At 30.4% G+C, this 20,806-nt stretch overlaps 1 protein-coding gene across 2 annotated transcripts in view; it reads right to left on the reverse strand.

Annotated features, from left to right (window-relative positions):
- Positions 1 to 9,095: 9,095 nt before the first annotated feature.
- The window catches only part of LOC145269750 (uncharacterized), a 51,807-nt gene continuing 40,096 nt past the window's right edge, over positions 9,096 to 20,806 (reverse strand). For both annotated transcript variants that reach the window (XM_080125481.1, XM_080125482.1), the window contains exon 2: positions 9,096 to 11,333. In XM_080125481.1, the coding sequence (XP_079981607.1) occupies positions 9,192 to 10,580 (1,389 nt within the window). In that variant the 5' untranslated portion in view covers positions 10,581 to 11,333 and the 3' untranslated portion in view covers positions 9,096 to 9,191. The remainder of the gene's footprint in view (positions 11,334 to 20,806) is intronic.

Below are 20,806 nucleotides of genomic sequence, written 5' to 3' on the forward strand. Positions count from 1 at the left end.
TTCTTCTGATTAGTTAAGGGCAAAATAGATTCAGTGATTGAGGTTCTACTACGAAACATACTGTCAAAAATTGTAAATGTCAAGTGAATTAAAGAAATAAATTGTACGATGGTCAACATCATGAACTTTTGAATATAGACTTTTGTCATTCATTATATATATATATACATTCAACAATTAAAAAAACACCGTATGAAAACAAAGCTAGCAAATAAACTGGGAACTCAAGGAAAGTGGGCATTCGTCGGTAGTCAAATGGAAAATAATAAGACAAGCTACCACGTGTAGGGACCTAGACGACCCATGTTGATTATGTCTCCATGAAAAATTTGCTATCCTGTACTTTAAAGAACCCCAACATCTATTAAAGTGTAGAAGAGAAATAGCAAACAACTGTGTTCACAAGATAAAATTTACTCTAGGATAGCGATACAAAATAGTTTTAAAACTCACAAAAACAATAGAAAATAAACAAATAAATAAATTAAAAAAACATGAATATACCTAAACGATCACACATATATGTATGTATACATATATGTATATATATGTGTGCATATATATATATATATATATATATATATATATATATATATATATATATAAACCTAACCTAGATTTATAAAAACCCTAACCTAGATTTAAAGATCAAGAAACTAAATATCCAGGCTAAATAGAGCACACGCAAAGGAACAGGTCAACCAGAGGTCAAATAGGCCTTTGTCCGATAAGTGCATGCTCATTGGCTGATAGGAAGGACGCGATGGATACTAGAAAGCTGATTGGCTAACTAAAATCCCAATAGAAGATGCGTATATAAAACCGGCAAACAACCACAAAATTTGTGCATAAGCCTGAAGAGTCCTAGAGTGGATGAAACGCGGAATATTCAGTGTAGCTTAATCGCCATATATATTTTATAACTTACTGTATATATATATATATATATATATATATATATATATATATATATATATATATATTAGTTTTTTAGTATCCTACAAAACAATAAATTTATGGAAATTATAATTTAAAATTTTACTCATATATATATATATATATATATATATATATATATATATATATATAAAACAAATATAACCAAATAAATATCAAGGATAAAACAAAAATATTAAAAAATAAACACAGACTTTCTTTTACTTTTCTTGCAGAATTGCTTTCAATACATTGACGCGCACTACTACTACTACTACTACTATTTACTACTACTACTACTACTACTACATGTAAACAAACTGAAAACATTTCTCTTTCTTTCTCCTTTAAACAGCCTCCTTTGTCCCGACTACTACTGACTACAGCTATTCTCTTCAAGCCGGCGTAATATTTAATCTATCTTTACACACATGACACATTGAACCTACTAATCCCCGTTTCTCTCTTGTATATTCTGACTAACGAAGATGACAAATAAAGCTGCTTTAAAATATTAGAATGAGATTTCCTTTCTTGTCTTTTTTCTATAAGTGTAAAGATAAATACTGTTAATAAATACAATCGTCTGAGAAAATATAAATAAAACAATTTAAAGTTTGTTTCCCTCTTTACCACCTCTGAAAATAATCACAAGAGAAATTATGTTGAGAAAGACAATCGTTTTTAAAGTACCATGAGAAACATTGAATTAAATCTAAAGAATAAGTGTTTCTCAAAATATTAAAGACTGATTCAGTAACATCTTTCCAAATTACTACATCGTGTTGGGCTTGTTAATCAGAATCGGAATTGGGAATCCATAAATCAGAACATTTTGGAATATCAGAATTCTTGAAAACTATTACCACAGAAGCAGTTTTCTAACAGTCAGGAAAGCAAGATTCACTAAGACATTTGTTGAGAGAGAACTGGAGATACTTCAGCAGAGCACTATTTTTAATAGAACAGCCGGGATGAGCACAGGCCCACATGCTTTTGAAGTGTCAAGATTTTTTAGGATAGCATGCACCTGAAAAGGGGTGGTTTTCATATCATCTGGTGTGGTGTCTGTCCGCAAAAAAAAAAGTCAGGGAGTGGGTCGTTAGCAGGGTCCAGTGTGTTGGAGGCAAACTGACTGGCAAAGATGTTAGCGTTCTTGATTGCTGAGCAAATTACCTCATGATTGCTGGATAGTTGGGGGAAATTGTTGATTGCCCATTATTTTTGTATCTTTTAATGTGAAAAATATCCACAAAAAGTCACATGTATTTACTCACGAGCTTTGTTGTGTTCCTGATTATATAGGCTTATTAATGTTATATGTTTCTTTATAGTGAACAAGTTGAAATAACATATTTCGTCCCATTTAAGTATAAGGAGAGGATAGTTATGGCATTATCTGACGCAAAAAAGTGAGGAGGATTAAGTAGACCTAGATAGATGAAATTATATAGGAACACCACCTCTCTCGGGTTTTGAAAACTAATGAAAATACGCAGTCACTTATGCAATATAGCGTTAAATTTATTAGTTCAGTCCAGCAAATATGCAGATTTTCTTTAATAAACAAGTCTTACTTTTATTTTGAGATTTTTCTTCAGCCAATAAAATTCCATTACTTGCTTTTAATACGATGAGGTCAGTGGAATTTTCATAAAGATTATTCAGTGAACTGGTCTATATTAAAAATACATTTTTACCTATGCCATGTAAAAACGGAAAAGCCATTTCCCTGGATTAAAATGACTTTTGTTTCTTGCATTTTCTACTCCTCCTACTCCAGTTGTTCCTTTAAATCATTTTCTTTTTTAATTTATTTGTCAATCTTCATTTTGCCTGCAATACTACTTGTTTGTTCTCTTACATTCAAAAATTTTATTTTTACAATAACAAATTCTGACAACGCATTTCACAAAAGAAATTACTTCCTCCTCCCAAATATTACATTCTCCATCACCGACTGAATTCCAAGTAATTACTTTGTTCCTAAAACGATTTTGATTTAATTTATTTTGTGAGAATAACAAAAACATAGTTGTTTTAAAGAAAAGCAAAAATATTTTCGAGTTTTTGTATTGTCAAATAACTTTTGAAAAGAACAAAATGAAAAGAGGATTTATTTTCTATATTTAGCAAAACCTCATACAAAAAGGAAGTTAATATATCACAAATGCTGTGTTTTTTAAATGAAAGTTAATTTTTACAAAATCTGTTATAAGAGAAAAAATGTTTTTGATTATCACTGATGTAATCTTAATAAAAATTGATGAAATACAATATTTCATACACAAATTAGGATTCAGTGTACAAATTATTATAGAAAGAACGTTTAAAACGACACTGTTTCGAAGCGATTTTGTGTTAGAAAATATTTTCTTTCGACTAATAATCCAATTTTATACTGTATAAATAAAAAAATTCATTAAAAAATCGATTCATTGTACAACTCATGAATTTTATTAATTGATTTGGGGTTAGTATGAGACGAATGGATTCGCCAATCATTTTTATAACCAACGGCTGTGCTAAACAATCAATGAAAACGTTTCAAAATTATTATAAAAATTGTCAAATTTTGGATTCAATCAGTTCACCGTTTACTACGTCACGGACCGCATTTAATTTTTGGCCGCCATCTTGGTTACTGATCTGAACTACGCCGCCATCTTTGTTCAACACAATATCTCAGAACTTAACAGGTTAACTATGCCATGGACAGCATTTAATTCTTGGCCGCTATCTTGGTTACTGATCTGAACTACGCCACCATCTTTGTTCGACACAATGTCTCAAAACTTAACAGGTTATGCGCCCAGCCACCGTCTTTTCTTTGATGGATCAGAATCTAAATTCGAATTGTGGCAGGTAAAATTTATGAGACATCTAAGGATTCGGAAACTACACAAAGTCATACAATCTCCAACAGATAATCCAAACGACCCCAAATTTCTTGAAAAGAACTCAACTGTTTTTGCAGAACTGATTCAATGTTTGGACGATAGAAGTCTGTCTCTGATTATAAGAGACGCATTGGATGATGGAAGGAAAGCATTGAACATATTAAGAGAACATTATTTATCAAAAGGGAAACAGAAAATAATATCCCTATATACAGAATTAACGTCTTTGCAACGTAACGAGGATGAAACGATTACCGACTACGTCATAATGGTAGAAACACCCGCCCATGCCTTAAAACTCTCAGGTGATATAATAAGCGATAGCTTGTTGATATCAATGACCCTCAAGGGACTTCCAGCCGATTTTAAACCATTTACAACTGTTATAACTCAGAGACACAAACCAATAAATTTCAGCGAATTTAAAGTGGCATTACGCAGTTACAAAGAAACTAATTGTATGCTCGTGGACAATAATAACTCCAGCAATATTATTAAGTTCAAAAATGCTTCTTGAAAGCAGACACCACCAAATTACGCACCTCACTGCAACGTATTCTCCAAAAGTAATTTTCCCAAGAAAAAGAATAAAATTATCTGCTATAATTGTGGACGACCCAACCACAAAAGTTTCCAATGTCGATAGAAACACTCTAAAATGGACTGTAAAAAACGGTGAGAACTTTGAGGAAGAAACATACATTTCTATTCACATGTATCTTTGACAATACCACAAACGGTAAAAATCTCCTTGTAGACTGTGGTGCTACAGTGCACGTTATCACCAAGGAATCTGATTTTATTAATTTTGATTCACACTTTTATCCTCAAAGTCATTTTGTCGAACTTGCCGACAATAGTCAAATAAATGATATAGTCTTGAAAAGAGGCGATGCTTAAATATTCCTAAAAAATAATAAAGGGGAAATCTGTAACTGTATTCTAAAAAATGCTCTGTTCATACATACATATTTTCCGTGCAGGCTGCAATTAAACAAGGCGCGAATATACAATTTGGCCAAAATACATCAACATTGATATACCCCAAATGGAACTGTATTTTAAATTAAAGAAAATGGCCGACTATATTATTAAAAAGTATGGTTCCCTCAAAAACTGCCTGTCACGACTTGGAAACCTGGCATAAAATTCTAGGACACTGCAATACAGCTGATATTAAAAAATTACCAAATGTAGTCGAAGGCACGAAAATAATACCTTCAGACGATCTCCCAAATTGTGATGTGTGTGCACAGGGGAAAATGACAAAAGATATAAGCCGAACGCCAGACAAAAAAGCTACGAAAATTCTCTCACTTGTGCATTGTGACTTAGCAGGTCTGATCAGCCCGATAGGGAGAAACAGTCTAAGGTACGTTTTGAACTTTATTGATGATTTTTCCGGTTTAATTATGGTTTATTTTCTAAAACCAAATCCGACACTATCCTCGCCACTAAGAAATATTTAGCTGATGTTGCCCCGTACGGTTTAGTAGAATGTATTCGCTCAGACAATGGGACTGAAATTACTAGTAAAGACTTTGAACTTCTATTAATTAACCACCGTATTAAACATGAAAAATCGGCGCCGTATTCAGCCTTCCAAAATGGCACCGCTGAAAGGCCATGACGAACCCTTTTTGAGATGACAAGATGCCTACTTATCGAATCGAAATTAGCGCATAGTTTATGGACATACGCTTTAATGGCAGCAGCATATATCAGAAATAGATCGTTCAATAAGAGGCTTGGAAAAACGCTGTATGAACCACGTTTTTTATTTTTATTTTTTTAATGAAACCTAGGTCTTTGCTCCTTTAATTGAAAAGAAAATTAGGGCTTGAATTACATTTTTCGAGGAGTTATAAGCTTGGAAAGATTGGGTGGAATTATTCACTATTTTCATGAAATTTCTGACACACTTAGAAATCCAGTGGATGAAAAATGAGAAATATTACCTAGCATCTTAATCGATCACAATGAAAGTATTAATAACGACCACAATTAGTACTTCTGACGAAAATAGTAACCAGACACGTCAATACCCAATAAGGGAGCGAAAAAGGCCAGACTTCTTACAAATTGAAAAGATACAAGATTACGCCATGGATTACTGTTATTCGTTGAACAGCGCACCGGAAAGTTATAATGAGGCGATTAATTCAGAAAATCATCAAGAATGGGAACAAGATATTGTATCCGAATTGAAAGCTTTATCTGAAAATAACACATACGAAATAGTGACAAAACCAACAGATAAAAATATAATTTCTTCACGCTGGGTTTTTTCCAAAAAAATCACAGCTTCTGGCAGTGAAACTTTTAAAGCAAGATTGTAACAAAAGGTTTCTCACACATTTCTGGAGTGGAATATTTTGCAACATTTTAACCAACGACAAATTTAACGACAATTAGAATTTTATTACAACTTACCACTCATTACAATTTAAAAATACATCAAATGGATGTAAAAAAAATGCTTATTTAAATGCTCCGATTGACTGTGAAATCTACATTCCCTACAGAGGGATTTAAAATGAAAAAATAAAAATTGGGTGTGGAAATTAAATAAATCGTTATATGGACTAAAACAAAGTGCACACAATTGAAATTTAACACTGCATAATTATTTAATAGAACAGGAATTCAAACAATGTCCCGTCATGGTTCCTCGGTATAAAATTTACCTGTGAACATGAAACTATAACTATGAACAAATCACGATACATTGAAAAATTCTGCTCAAGTTCAGAATGCAAGATTGTAAGCCACGTTAAACTCCCATCGAAATAAACATAAATAAAAATATAGGGACCGAAACAAAATTCATATATAACCGAATATACAGGGAAATGGTAGGGAACCTCATCTACTTGATGATCGCAACAAGGCCTGACATATATTACCGTAACAAAGCTATCTCAAAACTTATCGAAACCGACAGTTAAAGACCTTAATCGTGCAAAACAAATCCTTCGTTACCTAAAAGGAACCAAGGAACAATCTTTAAGATTTAAAAAGTCTATATATCCTCTAAATTTAGAAGGCTTTTCGGATTCAGATTGGGCTAACTCTCAGGATAGAAAGAGTATAGCGGGGTATTGTTTTAGACTGTCAAAGACTAGACCTATGATCTCTTGGAAAACTAAAAAGCAACAAATTGTTGCCCTTTCTACTTGTGAAGCAGAATATGTGGCTCTTACTCATTCCGTGCAGGAGGCAATTTTTTTTAACACTCTTCTAAAATCTATTTTAAAACCAGATCGAAGTAAAACACCTATAGTAATACATTGTGATAATCAGAGCAGTATCTTATTAGCAAATCTATGATTCATCAAAGGTCGAAGCATATTGATATCAGATATCATTGTATAAGTGATGAAATAAGGAAAACATCTATTACTCTTACTTATGTGACGTCTGAAAATAATATAGATGACATGTTCACTAAACCTATAAAAAGAATAAAATTAAGACATTTTATAACCGAACTTTTTGGAATCTAATTATGAATAAATCTCTTTTCAGAAACTTAAAAGGAGAAGCATGAACAGTCAAAATCACAAAAAAAAATTTGCAAATTGTAATGGGTACGACGTTAAACTGCGACCATTTCTACCTTACTAACCAAATTAACCAACTAATACCTAACATAATGTTTCCAGTTTTTGTTACAAAAAAAGCCACTTCTTAACATTCTTTTGTAAACTTCCTCTTTGTCAAATAGTTCTTGTATCTCTTTTTTGGCAAACATTTGTTAAAACAAAACAAAAATTATATTTGTGAATTTTTGTGCATATGTTTATATGTATTTGAAAAGTATTCTATTTTAATGTATATTTGAACAATGTTTATTGTTATATGTATAAAAAAATGGCTTCTTTTTGCACACATTATACCAATATATTAAAAAAAAATAATTTATTACTTTATTTTATTTCCCATTTATTTTTTTTTATGTTTTCTCAAGTGAAACCAAAATTTAATCCGAAAGGATTTTTCCATTATATCAAAAAAGGGGGGTGTAAAATGTTTTTGATTCCTAATGGGGGTTTTGCGACGAATGGATTCGCCAATCATTTTTATAACCAACGGCTGAGCTAAACAATCAATGAAAACGTTTCAAAATTATTATAAAAATTGTTGAATTTTGGATTCAAGCAGTTCGCCGTTTACTACATCACGGACCGCATTTAATTCTTGGTCGCCATCTTGGTTACTGATCTGAACTATGCCACCATCTTTGTTCAACACAATATCTCAGAACTAAACAGGTTAACTATGCCATGGACCGCATTCAATTCTTGGTCGCCATCTTGGTTACTGATCTGAACTACGCCGCCATCTTTGTTCAACACAATGTCTCAAAACTTAACAGTTAGAAATTTTCTTTCGACTTATAATCCAATTTTATACTGTATAAATCATAAATTTTATTAAAAAATCAATTCATTGTACAAAATTTGGTAAATTATTAATATTTTAAAGGAAATAGACAACTTCATATAGAAATACAGAAAACTGTACAAATTTTTGTAACCTTATCAACATATGAAAGAAAACAGACAAATTATTATACAAATACAGAAGTAAAAATACATACATTGTCTATGCAATTGGAGTTATTTTATTTTTCTGGTAACGCATAAAAGTATAAGAAATATGATTTAAATGTCATTATTTTCTTGCATTAAATAAAAATTGATTTCTGATAAATCCCAAAGATCACCTACAAATTTGATAAAAATTTTAAATTACATTTTTTGTGTTATAAAACAAACGATTTTTATAAGAAAATGTCCATATTTTCATTTCATTTTAAAAAGGTATCCAGATTTATATTGATTTAATTTTTGCAAGATGTGTTTAAACATATGCACAAAGTGTTCCATATGTTTACTATGCCATTATTTTCCAATCGATTTGATCTTACAAAGTAATTTTTCATTAAATAAATGTAACCAACTATTTATTTCCACCATAAAATAAAATAAAACTACAAGTTTTCCATGCAATATCAAGAGTATGGACATCGGTTTAATGCTAATAATAATATTTGCAAAATATGTGTTCCATTGTATTGCAACATAAAGTTACTAAAATATATATTATTGCTTTGTAGCATCGGAATATTAGATTCATTTTATAGAACCACATGTCTCTCTATAAAAAGTAAAATCTTATAAAATAAAATTTTGTTTACAATAAGTATTTGCATGCAGGATATTGGGTTTCTTATAAAAGAGACGACAAAGATAATTACCAAGAATACGTTTTAATTGCAAAAGTATCCTCAAGCCAGGTTGTTATGACAAACCCCTGCACAGAGAAACCTTAGACACTCGAGAATAGTGTTTAGTAGGCATTTAAGTTCTCTCCAATGTGTCTACGCATGTGAATGACCAAACTGTATTTCCTTATAAAAGAAAAGCCACACAATTCACAAGAATACGGTTTCTCTCCAGTATGTGTTCGTATGTGTTCCAACATATTATTTTTCTGTGTAAAAGAAAAGCCACATACTTCACAAGAATATGGTTTCTCTCCAGTATGTGTTCGCATATGAATAACCAAGCTGGGTTTATCTGTAAAAGAACGCCCACATACTTCACAAGAATATGGTTTCTCTCCAGTATGTCTTCGCCTATGAATGGCCAAGTAGGGTTTTCTTGTAAAAGAAGTGCCACATACTTCACAAGGATATAGTTTTTTACCGGTGTGTGTTCGCATATGTTCCAGCATATTATTTTTCTTTGTAAAAGAAGAGTCACATACTTCACAAGAATATGGTTTCTCTCCAGTATGTGTTCGCATATGATCAAACATGTGTTGTTTTTGTGTAAAAGAAGCGCCACATACTTCACAAGAATATGGTTTCTCTCCAGTATGTGTTCGCATATGAACAACTAATCTGGGTTTATTTGAAAAAGAACGGCTACATACTTCACAAGAATATGGTTTCTCTCCAGTATGTGTTTGCATATGTTTCGACATAGTATTTTTATTTGTAAAAGAATGGCCACATACTTCACAAGAATATGGTTTCTCTCCAGTATGTCTTCGTATATGAATAATCAAGTCGGTGTTTCTTTTAAAAGAAGAGCCACATACTTCACAAGAATATGGTTTCTCTCCAGTATGTGTTTGCATATGCTGCAACAGAGTTTTTCTATGTGTAAAAGAAGAGCCACATACTTCACAAGAATATGGTTTCTCTCCAGTATGTCTTCTCATATGAATCGTCAAACCAGGTTTCCTTGCAAAAGAAGAGCCACATACTTCACAAGAATATGGTTTTTCTCCAGAATGTCTTCGCATATGAATGATCAAGTCGGGTTTCCTTATAAAAGAAAAGCCACATACTTCACAAGAGTATGGTTTCTCTCCAGTATGTGTTCGCATATGTTCCAACATGTGTTGTCTAATTGTAAAAGAACGGTCACATACTTCACAAGAGTATGGTTTCTCCCCAGTGTGTGTTCGCATATGTTGCAACATGTGTTGCTTTTGTGTAAAAGATCGGTCACATACTTCACAGGAATATGGTTTCTCTCCAGTATGTGTTCGCATATGTTGCATCATGTTTTGCTTCTGTGTAAAAGATCGACCACAGACTTCACAAGAATATGGTTTCTTTCCAGTATGTGATCGCATATGCATGGCTAATCCTTGTTTACTTTTAAAAGAAGAGCCACATACTTTACAGGAATAAAGTTTTTCTCCAGGATCCGGTGCCGTGTTCATTTTTAAGTTGAAATATTTCAGATGTTTTCTTGAATTAGTTTCTTTATATTTTTCTTCCTTTGTATTTTGGGAAAAAATTAATAAGAAAGATTTCTGTATTAGTTTTATGGATTTAAAATCTCGTAGGTCGTTTTAAATTTATATTTTCCTCATATTTGAAAAGAGAAATAATCTGATAAATGTATGTATCTATTTTATAAAATGATATGTACACCTTACATAAATGATGCAATGTATAGTTATCTAAAATTTCAGTTAATATATATAATTTTCTGTGTATGTTAATTGATAATTGCAAAAACAGACAATTATTGAATATAACAGAATTAATAAGAACGATTTCTCTTTTAATTTTATAGATTTAAAATTTAGTTGATCATTTACAATTATATTTTTAAGGATCTCATATCAGTTTTTCATATAAGCAGTATGTTTCTTTTTAAAGATGTATGCCTGAAATACTGTATTTATTAAAAGGCTCGTGAGTGTATTAGTTGTAAGCACCAGAAAGTACATTAGTATTTGAGACAATTATTCCAAGCGTTCTATTTTATTAAGCCTAAGAGTAGACGAAATACATAGTTATCAGTAAAATGTTTTTATATGATCATAAGAATTCATTTCACATGAAAAGGATTTACGTTTTTATGTTGGCCTTCAAATAAATACTCAGAAACATTTGAAGGATATGATTTCTTTTGTTTTCCAGCTTTTAACTTTGTGCAATTTGCTTTGTATTGATTGCTTGATATTCTGCAAAATGAAATAAAGACAAATTTCAGTATATAATATAATGTTATATATTTTCTTTGCAAAATAATATGATGTTTAGGTGTATACACAGTTACTTTTAAAGTGGATAAATTTAAGATAAACGTGTACATTTTGATCAAAAGGCACAATTAAATAATCATGCACAATTGTTTTTTAAGAAGTCCTGAAATTAATTTAAAGTAAATATATAATCAGGACATTTCATGCAATATTTATCCAATCAGAAAATGAATTCTTTTTCATAGATATTAAACTAAATATACACAAAAGCTTCTTAAGTGATTTTTTAAATTAACAATATTTTTTTAATTTACAAAATTTTATAGTTCACAAAATTAAATAATTATTTTGCTGAAGCAACAATATTGTATTTATGATCTTTATTTTGCAAATCCTTATGACTTATGTTTCTCGATGTATGAAATAAATCTAGTAATTTTTCCAATACTTTTGTTTCAACGATGAAAATAAATGTTTGAATATATGTTGTTTGAAAATTCTAAGAAATTGAAGAATATATAAATCAACATAATTTAAAAAAAAAACATAATAAAAAAGCATTAATCTTTTCCACATGAAAAAATGGAAATATCAAATATTCATGTAATAAGTCTGGCATTTATTTCCCATGCTTTTTTTTCAACTTTTTTTATTTATGTCATAATATATTTCATTAGTTCATATATTTACCTGTTCAAATGTTTTTTTGAAAATGATTTTCATTTAAATCGAATTAAATAAAAAATGAATGATAATAATTTCAAAGAAATAATTAAGACGTCTCAAATTTATGTAAGCATTTTATCCGTATTAACAATAACATTAAGTGGAAGGTTAAAAATGTAATAAACAATCATTATTGATGAGAAATATTTTTGCATACTTTAATAAAATATTAAAGAAACAAAAGTTATAATATTTGTATTTCTATGACTTGATTACTTCATTTAAATTAGTTGGCTAATAAGAGCTACTCCTTACTGTTGATGCATACAATTTGGATACTGATTTTAGCATCAAAAATAACAAAAACCAGCCAATGTTACGCAAATATCCTGCTCCTTAATCATTGATCTGCCTACTTTAAAGGGCTCGTCAAAGATCAATTTTGACCTATCATATCATATTTTGTATTACAATAGGTATTACTTATCTAGAGTGGGATTAGCTGTGAACATGATTCTGCAAATTATGAGGGGTATTATGGGCATAGTTTATATTGAGATAAATCAAGAAAAAAATATTGTAATATGTCTACAGCATATATGTGTCACATATGAAACCAATATTTCTGAACACTTGTTAAGCTTTCACTTATCTGCTTCAATAAGAAGTTTTGAGATCTGATGTTTTCTATTTTTAAATAGGACGACCTAAACACGATTCCTAAAAGGAAAAGTATTTTGCCTCGAAACACACAATGCTCACTACTCTCCAACTATCTAGTTGCATACTACACAAATGACAATTACAAATCTGAAGAATTCTTACAGATGAGCATTAAACAACAGGAGATTAAAAAATATTACAAAGAGCTTGTGTATCTACATAAAAAATGTCGGGGAATTGTTGAACTTTATGAAAAACAATAGAGATTTCATGATTATGGAATAAACATTGACGATTTAATGATTTTATATTATAGAACAAGCACTGCAGATTTACAGATTTTATTGCCTGTACATGCGACATTATAGTACACTGATTGTTTTCTTGGAGAAGATAAATCTATCTAAATAAGGCCACTTATAGAAGATTGTGGTTTCTCTGAGTTTCTTTCCATAAAATGAACTATAGAGATTTAATGAAATTTAGTACAGATTTCCAAGTTCAACAGAGAGATTCTCAAATTCAAGATAGTTCTAAAGAAGGTTAAAGGTAAGCTCTTCCAAATCATGTGAAAACACTCAAAATGAAAACAGTATTTCTTAAAACAGAAATAAATAAAAAGTATAAATGCCTATTTCCAAAATTCTGAAATATAACATTAACTTTTTTTTACTTTATCTTATTAAAACTAATGAAATAATGAAAATGTAACAATTTTACAAATAGAAATAATTAGCTGTTATTTTTTTATACTCTTCAAACCTTAAGCAGAATGTTTTCTTTAAAGCTCACAAAGCTATGCTTGATGATTTCGACAATATATATAAGAAGTTCATATTTTTTGTAATAGATGTGAAAAAACGATAAATCAAATAATTTTAATACAATAAAAATACGTGAAGCATTTTAATTTCTTATTCTTATGAAGGTATTCAAACCATTTAAGTACAGAACACTAAACATTTTATAAATAAAATAATTAACTTATATTAAAAACTATTTGAATATTAAGCAGTCCAGTAACTTTGTACAAATAATAAATCAAGTAATTTTGATATAAGAAAATGTGATGAATTATGTTAAAAATGTATTCATAACATGTCCAGTATAAAGATTTTATACAAATTAATTACTAGAGTATTACTAAAAATATTTCAAATAATCAAATTATTCTTAGACAAAAGAATGGTCCAAGGTGCTAATAAACGAACTCCCTAATGATTTGAGTTTTAAATGAATATTTACTGGTTACTCCATTTCTATTCGCAACATGTGGGGAAAATAAATGCACACATATCCAACATATGGATAACCTCTAGTTTTTAGTGGGATGAGCTGATAAATGGATAAGATTTCCAAAAGGAAAGCTACTTTCCTTTAAAAGTTATGAGAAATTTTCTGGAGAAACTATTACATATATAGCAACATATCTAAATGTCTATAATTCAATCTACTTACAATCTCATCTAACATAAAATTGAATCAATTTCACATGAAATAAAATAAACTTAACATGAAATAAAATCAACTTAACATGAAATAAAATCAATTTAACATAAAATAAACTCAATTAGACATAAAATAAAATCAATTTCACATGACATAAAATCAATTTCACATGACATAAAATCAATTTCACATGACATAAAATCAATTTAACATGAAATAAAATCAATTTAAAACGAAATAAAATCAATTTAATATAAAATAGAATCAATTTAACATGAAATAAAATCAATTTAACAGGATATAAAATCAATTTAACACGAAATAAAAATCAATTTAGCATGAAATAAAATCAACTAAACATGAAATAAAATCAATTTTACATGAAAAAAATTAATTAAACATAAAATAGAATCAATTTAACATGAAATAAAATCAATTATGTATGAAATAAAATCAATTAAAAATGAAATAAAATCAATTTAAGATGAAATAAAATCAATTTAACATGAAAAAAATAAATTTAACATGAAATAAAAATCAATTTAACATAAAATAAACTCAATTAGACATGAAATAAAATCAATTAAACATGAAATTGAATCAATTACACATGAAATAAAATCAATTTGGTATATTATACAAATTAATTACTAAAAATATTCCATAATATCAAATTATTCTTAGACAAAACAATGATCCAGGGTGTTGTTCCTGCCCATTGTGTACAGAAAGTTGTTAGATGAGACAAGTCATTGGTACTGTCGGTTTCAAGCCCGATAGTTAGGACCGTTTAAGACATCCATATCAAACTCTCTTCAGCCATTACTCGTCTCCTCGGCTGAAGAGAGTTTGATATGGATATCTTAAACGGTCCTAACTATCGGGCTTGAAACCGACAGTACCAATGACTTGTCTCATCTAACAACTTTCTGTACACAAAATATAAATACGCTCTTATATTTCGGATTTTCCTTTTAATTGAGCACTCTGCTGGATTTCTTTTTCCAAACAAACTAATCATTCATATATATATATATATATATATATATATATATATATATATATATATATATATATATATATATATGTGTGTATAAAACATGACATTAATGCAAGTGAACACCAAACATATATCCTTGGATATTTATTTTTATAGATTTTTTATAAACGAACTCCTTGATGCAACTGAGTTTTAGATGAATATTTACTGGTTACTCCATGTTCTATTCTCCACATGTAGGGAAATAAATGCACACATATCCAACAGAATGACGGAATAATTACAGAATAAACTCATGTTTTTACTGGAATGAGCGGATAAACTGATAAGATTTATTGCTACTGAGAGAAAGCTTCTTTGCTTTAAAATTATGAGAAATCTTTCGAGAAGCTATTACCATTGCTAAATCGAGAAAAGTGTGACGAGTCGCACAACAAAGTTCACTCTACACAAGTTGTATTGAGAAAGCCAGCGAGTCGCACATAAAATTTCACTCTAGACAGGTTGTATCAAGAAATCTGACAAGTCGCACAACAAAATTCACTCTACACAGGTTTTATCAAGAAATCCGACGAATCATGCAACAGAGTTCACTCTACACAGTATAAACACTTTCTGTCTACACCCCCCCCCAGCTACCTGCTCTGATGGTGCTCGGGAACACCTAAAAATTACGTCTAAAACGCAATTTTTCAAGAATTGTTTGAGACCTTGGGCATTAAAAGACCAGAGTCACCATCTTGAATCTTTCCCATTTTACTTCTCAGTCCACACAACAGACCCGAGCACTTTTTGTGGTAGGCTTTCTCTATTTTCCTCAAAAGCAGAATAACTGGATGTCCATAATTCAAACTATTTACAATCTCATTTAACATACAATCAATTAAACATGAAATAAAATCAATTATACATGCAATAAAATCAATTAAACATTAAATAAAATCAATTAAACATGAAATAAAATCAATTATACATGAAATAAAATCAATTATACATGCAATAAAATCAATTAAACATAAAATAAAATCAATTAAACATGAAATAAAATCAATTATACATGGAATAAAATCAATTATATATGAAATAAAATCAATTAAACATGAAATAAAATCAATTTAAAACGAAATAAAATCAATTATATATGAAATAAAATCAATTATACATGGAATAAAATAAATTAGACATGAAATAAAATCAATTTAACATAAAATAAAATCAATTTAACATGAAATAAAATCAATTTTAACATGAAATAAAATCAATTATATATGAAATAAAATCAATTTAACATGAAATAAAATCAATTATATATGAAATAAAATCTGTTTAACATTAAATAAAATCAATTATACATGAAATAAAATCAATTTAACATGAAATAAAATCAATTTAACATGAAATAAAATCAATTATATATGAAATAAAATCAATTTAACATGAAATAAAATCAATTATATATGAAATAAAATCTGTTTAACATGAAATAAAATCAATTATACATGAAATAAAATCAATAAACATGAAATAAAATCAATTAAACATGAAATAAAATCATGAAATGAAGTGAATTAAACATCAATTTGACACCTGCAAGAACCTTGGCTGCTTCAAGTTCTCTTCAGATTTCTTGTCGGAAAAAATCGGCATAGTAGGATATGAACTGTTTATGGCGGAAGTTTTGGACAGTCTACACCAAGATTGTTATCATCATTAATTATGTAGGTAGGTGACATCTTCAAAGAATTAAAAAATATGGAACCCGTGAAAGGAAACAGTGAATGCCAAGATATTCTTCATTATTTCCTTGGCTCTATTCACAAGCTGATGATTTTCTGTTTCATTCTGTTGTAAGGAGCAAGATAGTGACACGTTTGTAGGAGAATCAGTTGTTTTCAGTGATCTATTAGAGGGCAGAAAAGAAAAGTCCGAATCTAAGAAAGAGAAATATAGAGGAGGTAGAAGAAGCTATAAAACATATTACCAATAAGTTATTAAAAGATCGTTAGTAGAAAATGATGAACAAGAATCTCCTTCAGTAGCCTCAATATTTAAAGCTGTTCATCATGGTATCTGTTCCTGATAGAAATAATCAATCCTGATGTCATTTAAAGAATAAAAATAAGAAAAATGAAGATGGAGACATCATTTTAATTTGTTTGAATATTCAGAAGATGTAGTCAATTACGGCTTAGATGATGAAATATTATTTATGCTGCGTACCTGACAGATGGAATGCAATGCTGATTTGATTTATTATGCTTGTAAAGAAGGATTGTCCAAGATCTTTAAATTGCTAAACGGAAGCTGCTCAATTTCTTCATAAATTTTTGTTGTTTTCTGTCACCTGTTTTCCTCAGCAGACTTTAATAATGAAATGCAAATATTGCTATAAACACTTAAATTGGCTGTTAACAAACTACATTTAGCACAAATTGATAGGACAGATAAAATTGGTCTCAATAAACTTAATCGTTTGCATGGAGGGAAACTGGGGCTTACTTAAGAAATGCAAACACGTGTTACTATCAGTTCTGTAATGTTCCATAAAACAAACATTGTTCTTTATGCTAATGTTAGAGTTCGAGTAATACCTGTTAGAGTACAGGCTAATCAAACAATCTTGAGTTAATGATTCTTTATGTTTGACAATACTGAATCTGATAATATACTTTTAGTGATCTGTAAAGGATATGGATATATTTGAACAATTAGCCGAGGCTGTGGAATATGTCTGTGGAAGTAGACATTCTGTTATTAAATATAGGCAAAAACTTAAATGTTTTGATATAAATATTCGATGGCGAATGCCTGGCATTGGTCAGATGAGAGTGGATAGAGCCAGCATTGAAAAGAACAACTTAAATCACAACAGTAGAAACAGGTTTACACTAGTTTTCAAGAGAATGAATAATCCTTAGGCATGTAGCAAGGGAATCACAGTAAAAGGAACAGGTTAATAGTAGTTAATATTTTTTGACAAACAATGTAGATTTAGGTAAAGTCATGCAATTGCAGGTATTCTAATAGTCCTCTTTGAACGCATATACAATACATTGAATAAGGTAGAAGCTTTATATATCAAAAACTTTTGATAGAGTTTCGGATGAAAGTTTTCTCACGAAAATTAAATCGTACAATGTTACTGGGCGAATCATTAATATAATCAGATTCTTCTAAGACAAGACAACAAATTAGGTTGTCCTCAGTAGTTGCACGTCTATATAACATGAGCTTCAGAATTCGACCTTTAGACTTTTATTATTCCTGATATTCATTATGAATTTGATAAAATTGTCTCAGAGATATATTTGCTATATACACCATACTTCTTATAGACATGAGAGAAAACCTAATATACACATAGGTACAAAACCTTAGAAAATTACTATCAATATGGTAACATTTATTGCTGCTAAGACTAAGCATCTTTCCTTTAAAATTATAAGAAAGCTCATCTACTGATTGTTATAGCTAATAACATATTACCTGAAACCTTTTCATCCAAATAATCAGCATAACATCAACAGGCATGACGAATTGTAACAAATTGATTGCTTCAAAGGTGGGCTCCATCTACCATACTAGAAAACTACTCACACTGACTAGGATCCTGTACCTCAGTAAAGACACAATTGGCATAATGAATGGCGTGCTAATACCTCATCAGGTTTGGTGCATCTACCACTAGTCTTTTCCTTATATACAGAATCCTAAAAAGAATTTCCAATCTAATAAATTGCACACTATTACCCAAGCTCCAACCTTTTGTCACATCGTAATAATATTGCATCCATGTGTTTGTTTTACAATTAATTTAATGAAAAGTGCTCTGGAAAACTCATAGCACTTGTGCCTCTTGACATGAATATCCCAACATACCAAATAAGCAGCAGAATCTTACTATTAACTGTATATGTCTCTAGATGCCTGAAATGTTTTTTATCTTTATACAAACGAGTCAACACTTACCAAGGCCTGGAGGCCACACGAGGATAAGAGTTAATGGGTGTATGGTAGTCAATAGGAAAATATCATAGCAATCGTTAGTAGTGAAAATTTGGTAAACTCAATTGCTTAAGGTGAGGACTCATCAAGAACTTGTTTACACCGCACTTGAAGATGACCACATTGTAGTCAGTTGGAAAGCAGAAAAATAGAACAGAATTCCACAGACGTGCAATTCTAATAAAAAGCTTTGTTCATGGCATTTACGTTTAAGTTTAGGCAGAGATAAAGAATGGGAGAAATTATTGATAGTGGTTTGAGCATGAAAGTCAGGAAAGTGGGGACCATATATTGGAGCTCAGACGAACACTTGCAGTGAAAATAAAAATAAAGCAGAGACAGGTTCTCAATGTCTCTTTTGTGGGAAAAAGTTTTCAGGCAAGAGAAAAGGGGCATACCCCACTATTCTACGAAATTTATTTTGAACACTGTCAAGGCAGGATGAGTTGTTCTAGCAGCTCTTGACTAGATGTGGCAGCAGTACTCAATCCTAGTATGTACTTTACTCTTATACAGGTAGAGAATTTCATCAGCAGTGAGATATTTACTGGTAGAATGATTACACCATGTTTCCAGTGATGTTGGTAACAAATTTGATGTGTGTGTTCCATCTCAGATCAGGAGTAAAGGTCAGACCAAGAAACTCGTCAAAACTTTGAGCATCAAGACGAGAGCCATTCATTTCAATTGACGACAAACAGGGATCAGAGCGTTAATGAGGAAAAGATAGAAGTTTTGTTTTAAATGCATAAAAATGCAGCAGTTATCTCTTTCCCCATTGCACCACGTGCTCAAGATCAGAGAAGAGAGAATGTGAGTAGACCTTTATGGCATACCCTATCAAAGGCTTTTGATATGTCAAGAGCAATTGTCTTAAAAAGGAAGTCTCTGTTTAGAGATTTGGTAATCCTACAAGATAACACCTTTTAGAACATCTGCTGTAGATCTAGCAAAATGTAAACCATATAGCATGTCACTGAAGAGGTTATTTTTGCTGAGGTGGTTGACTATTTCTCTATTTAACATAGATTCTAGCAACTTACTTATGATGCACAGAAGAATGATTGGTCTGTACTGAAAGGGAGATACTCGATCCCCTGAATTTTTAAATATAGGGCATACTGATGAGGCTTTTCTTAATACAATGCTTAAAATGCTTTGGAAGTATAAGAGCTAGTTCTGGTTAAGCTTTTTAGCACTATAATTTGAATGCAGCAAAGGCGAGTTGCTTTACTGGAATCAAGGTTTTTGATTAGCTTGGCAACATCATACACAGATATCTATATGTTTAGACACAGGAGAAAATATGGGGGCTGGGAGGCACTGATCGCATAGAGTAGAATTATCTGCAAAGTTCGTTGAAAAGAGTTTGGCGGCTGCTGACGAGAGTACCTCAATTCCATTGATGATGGTTGGGATAGAGTGCACGCTTCTGCTCAGGACCTTTTTGGTTATTTGCTAAACTGCTGCTCAGCTACTTTTTGCTGGCAGTCTTGAAGGCATCTTATATTTTACAATAATACCTTCTTTTTGTTATAATACTTTCTTACCTAAAACTGTTAGATTTTGGAATTCTTTCCATCTTTCCTGTTTGACTGTTGCTAACATACAGAAATTTAAATGTAATGCGACAAGATATCTTCCTGCTTAACTCGCTATAGTGTCCCGG

Source organism: Euprymna scolopes, chromosome 45, assembly GCF_053919585.1.
Source record: "Euprymna scolopes isolate OS-2025 chromosome 45, ASM5391958v1, whole genome shotgun sequence".
Classification (NCBI taxonomy): Eukaryota; Metazoa; Mollusca; class Cephalopoda; order Sepiida; family Sepiolidae; genus Euprymna; species Euprymna scolopes.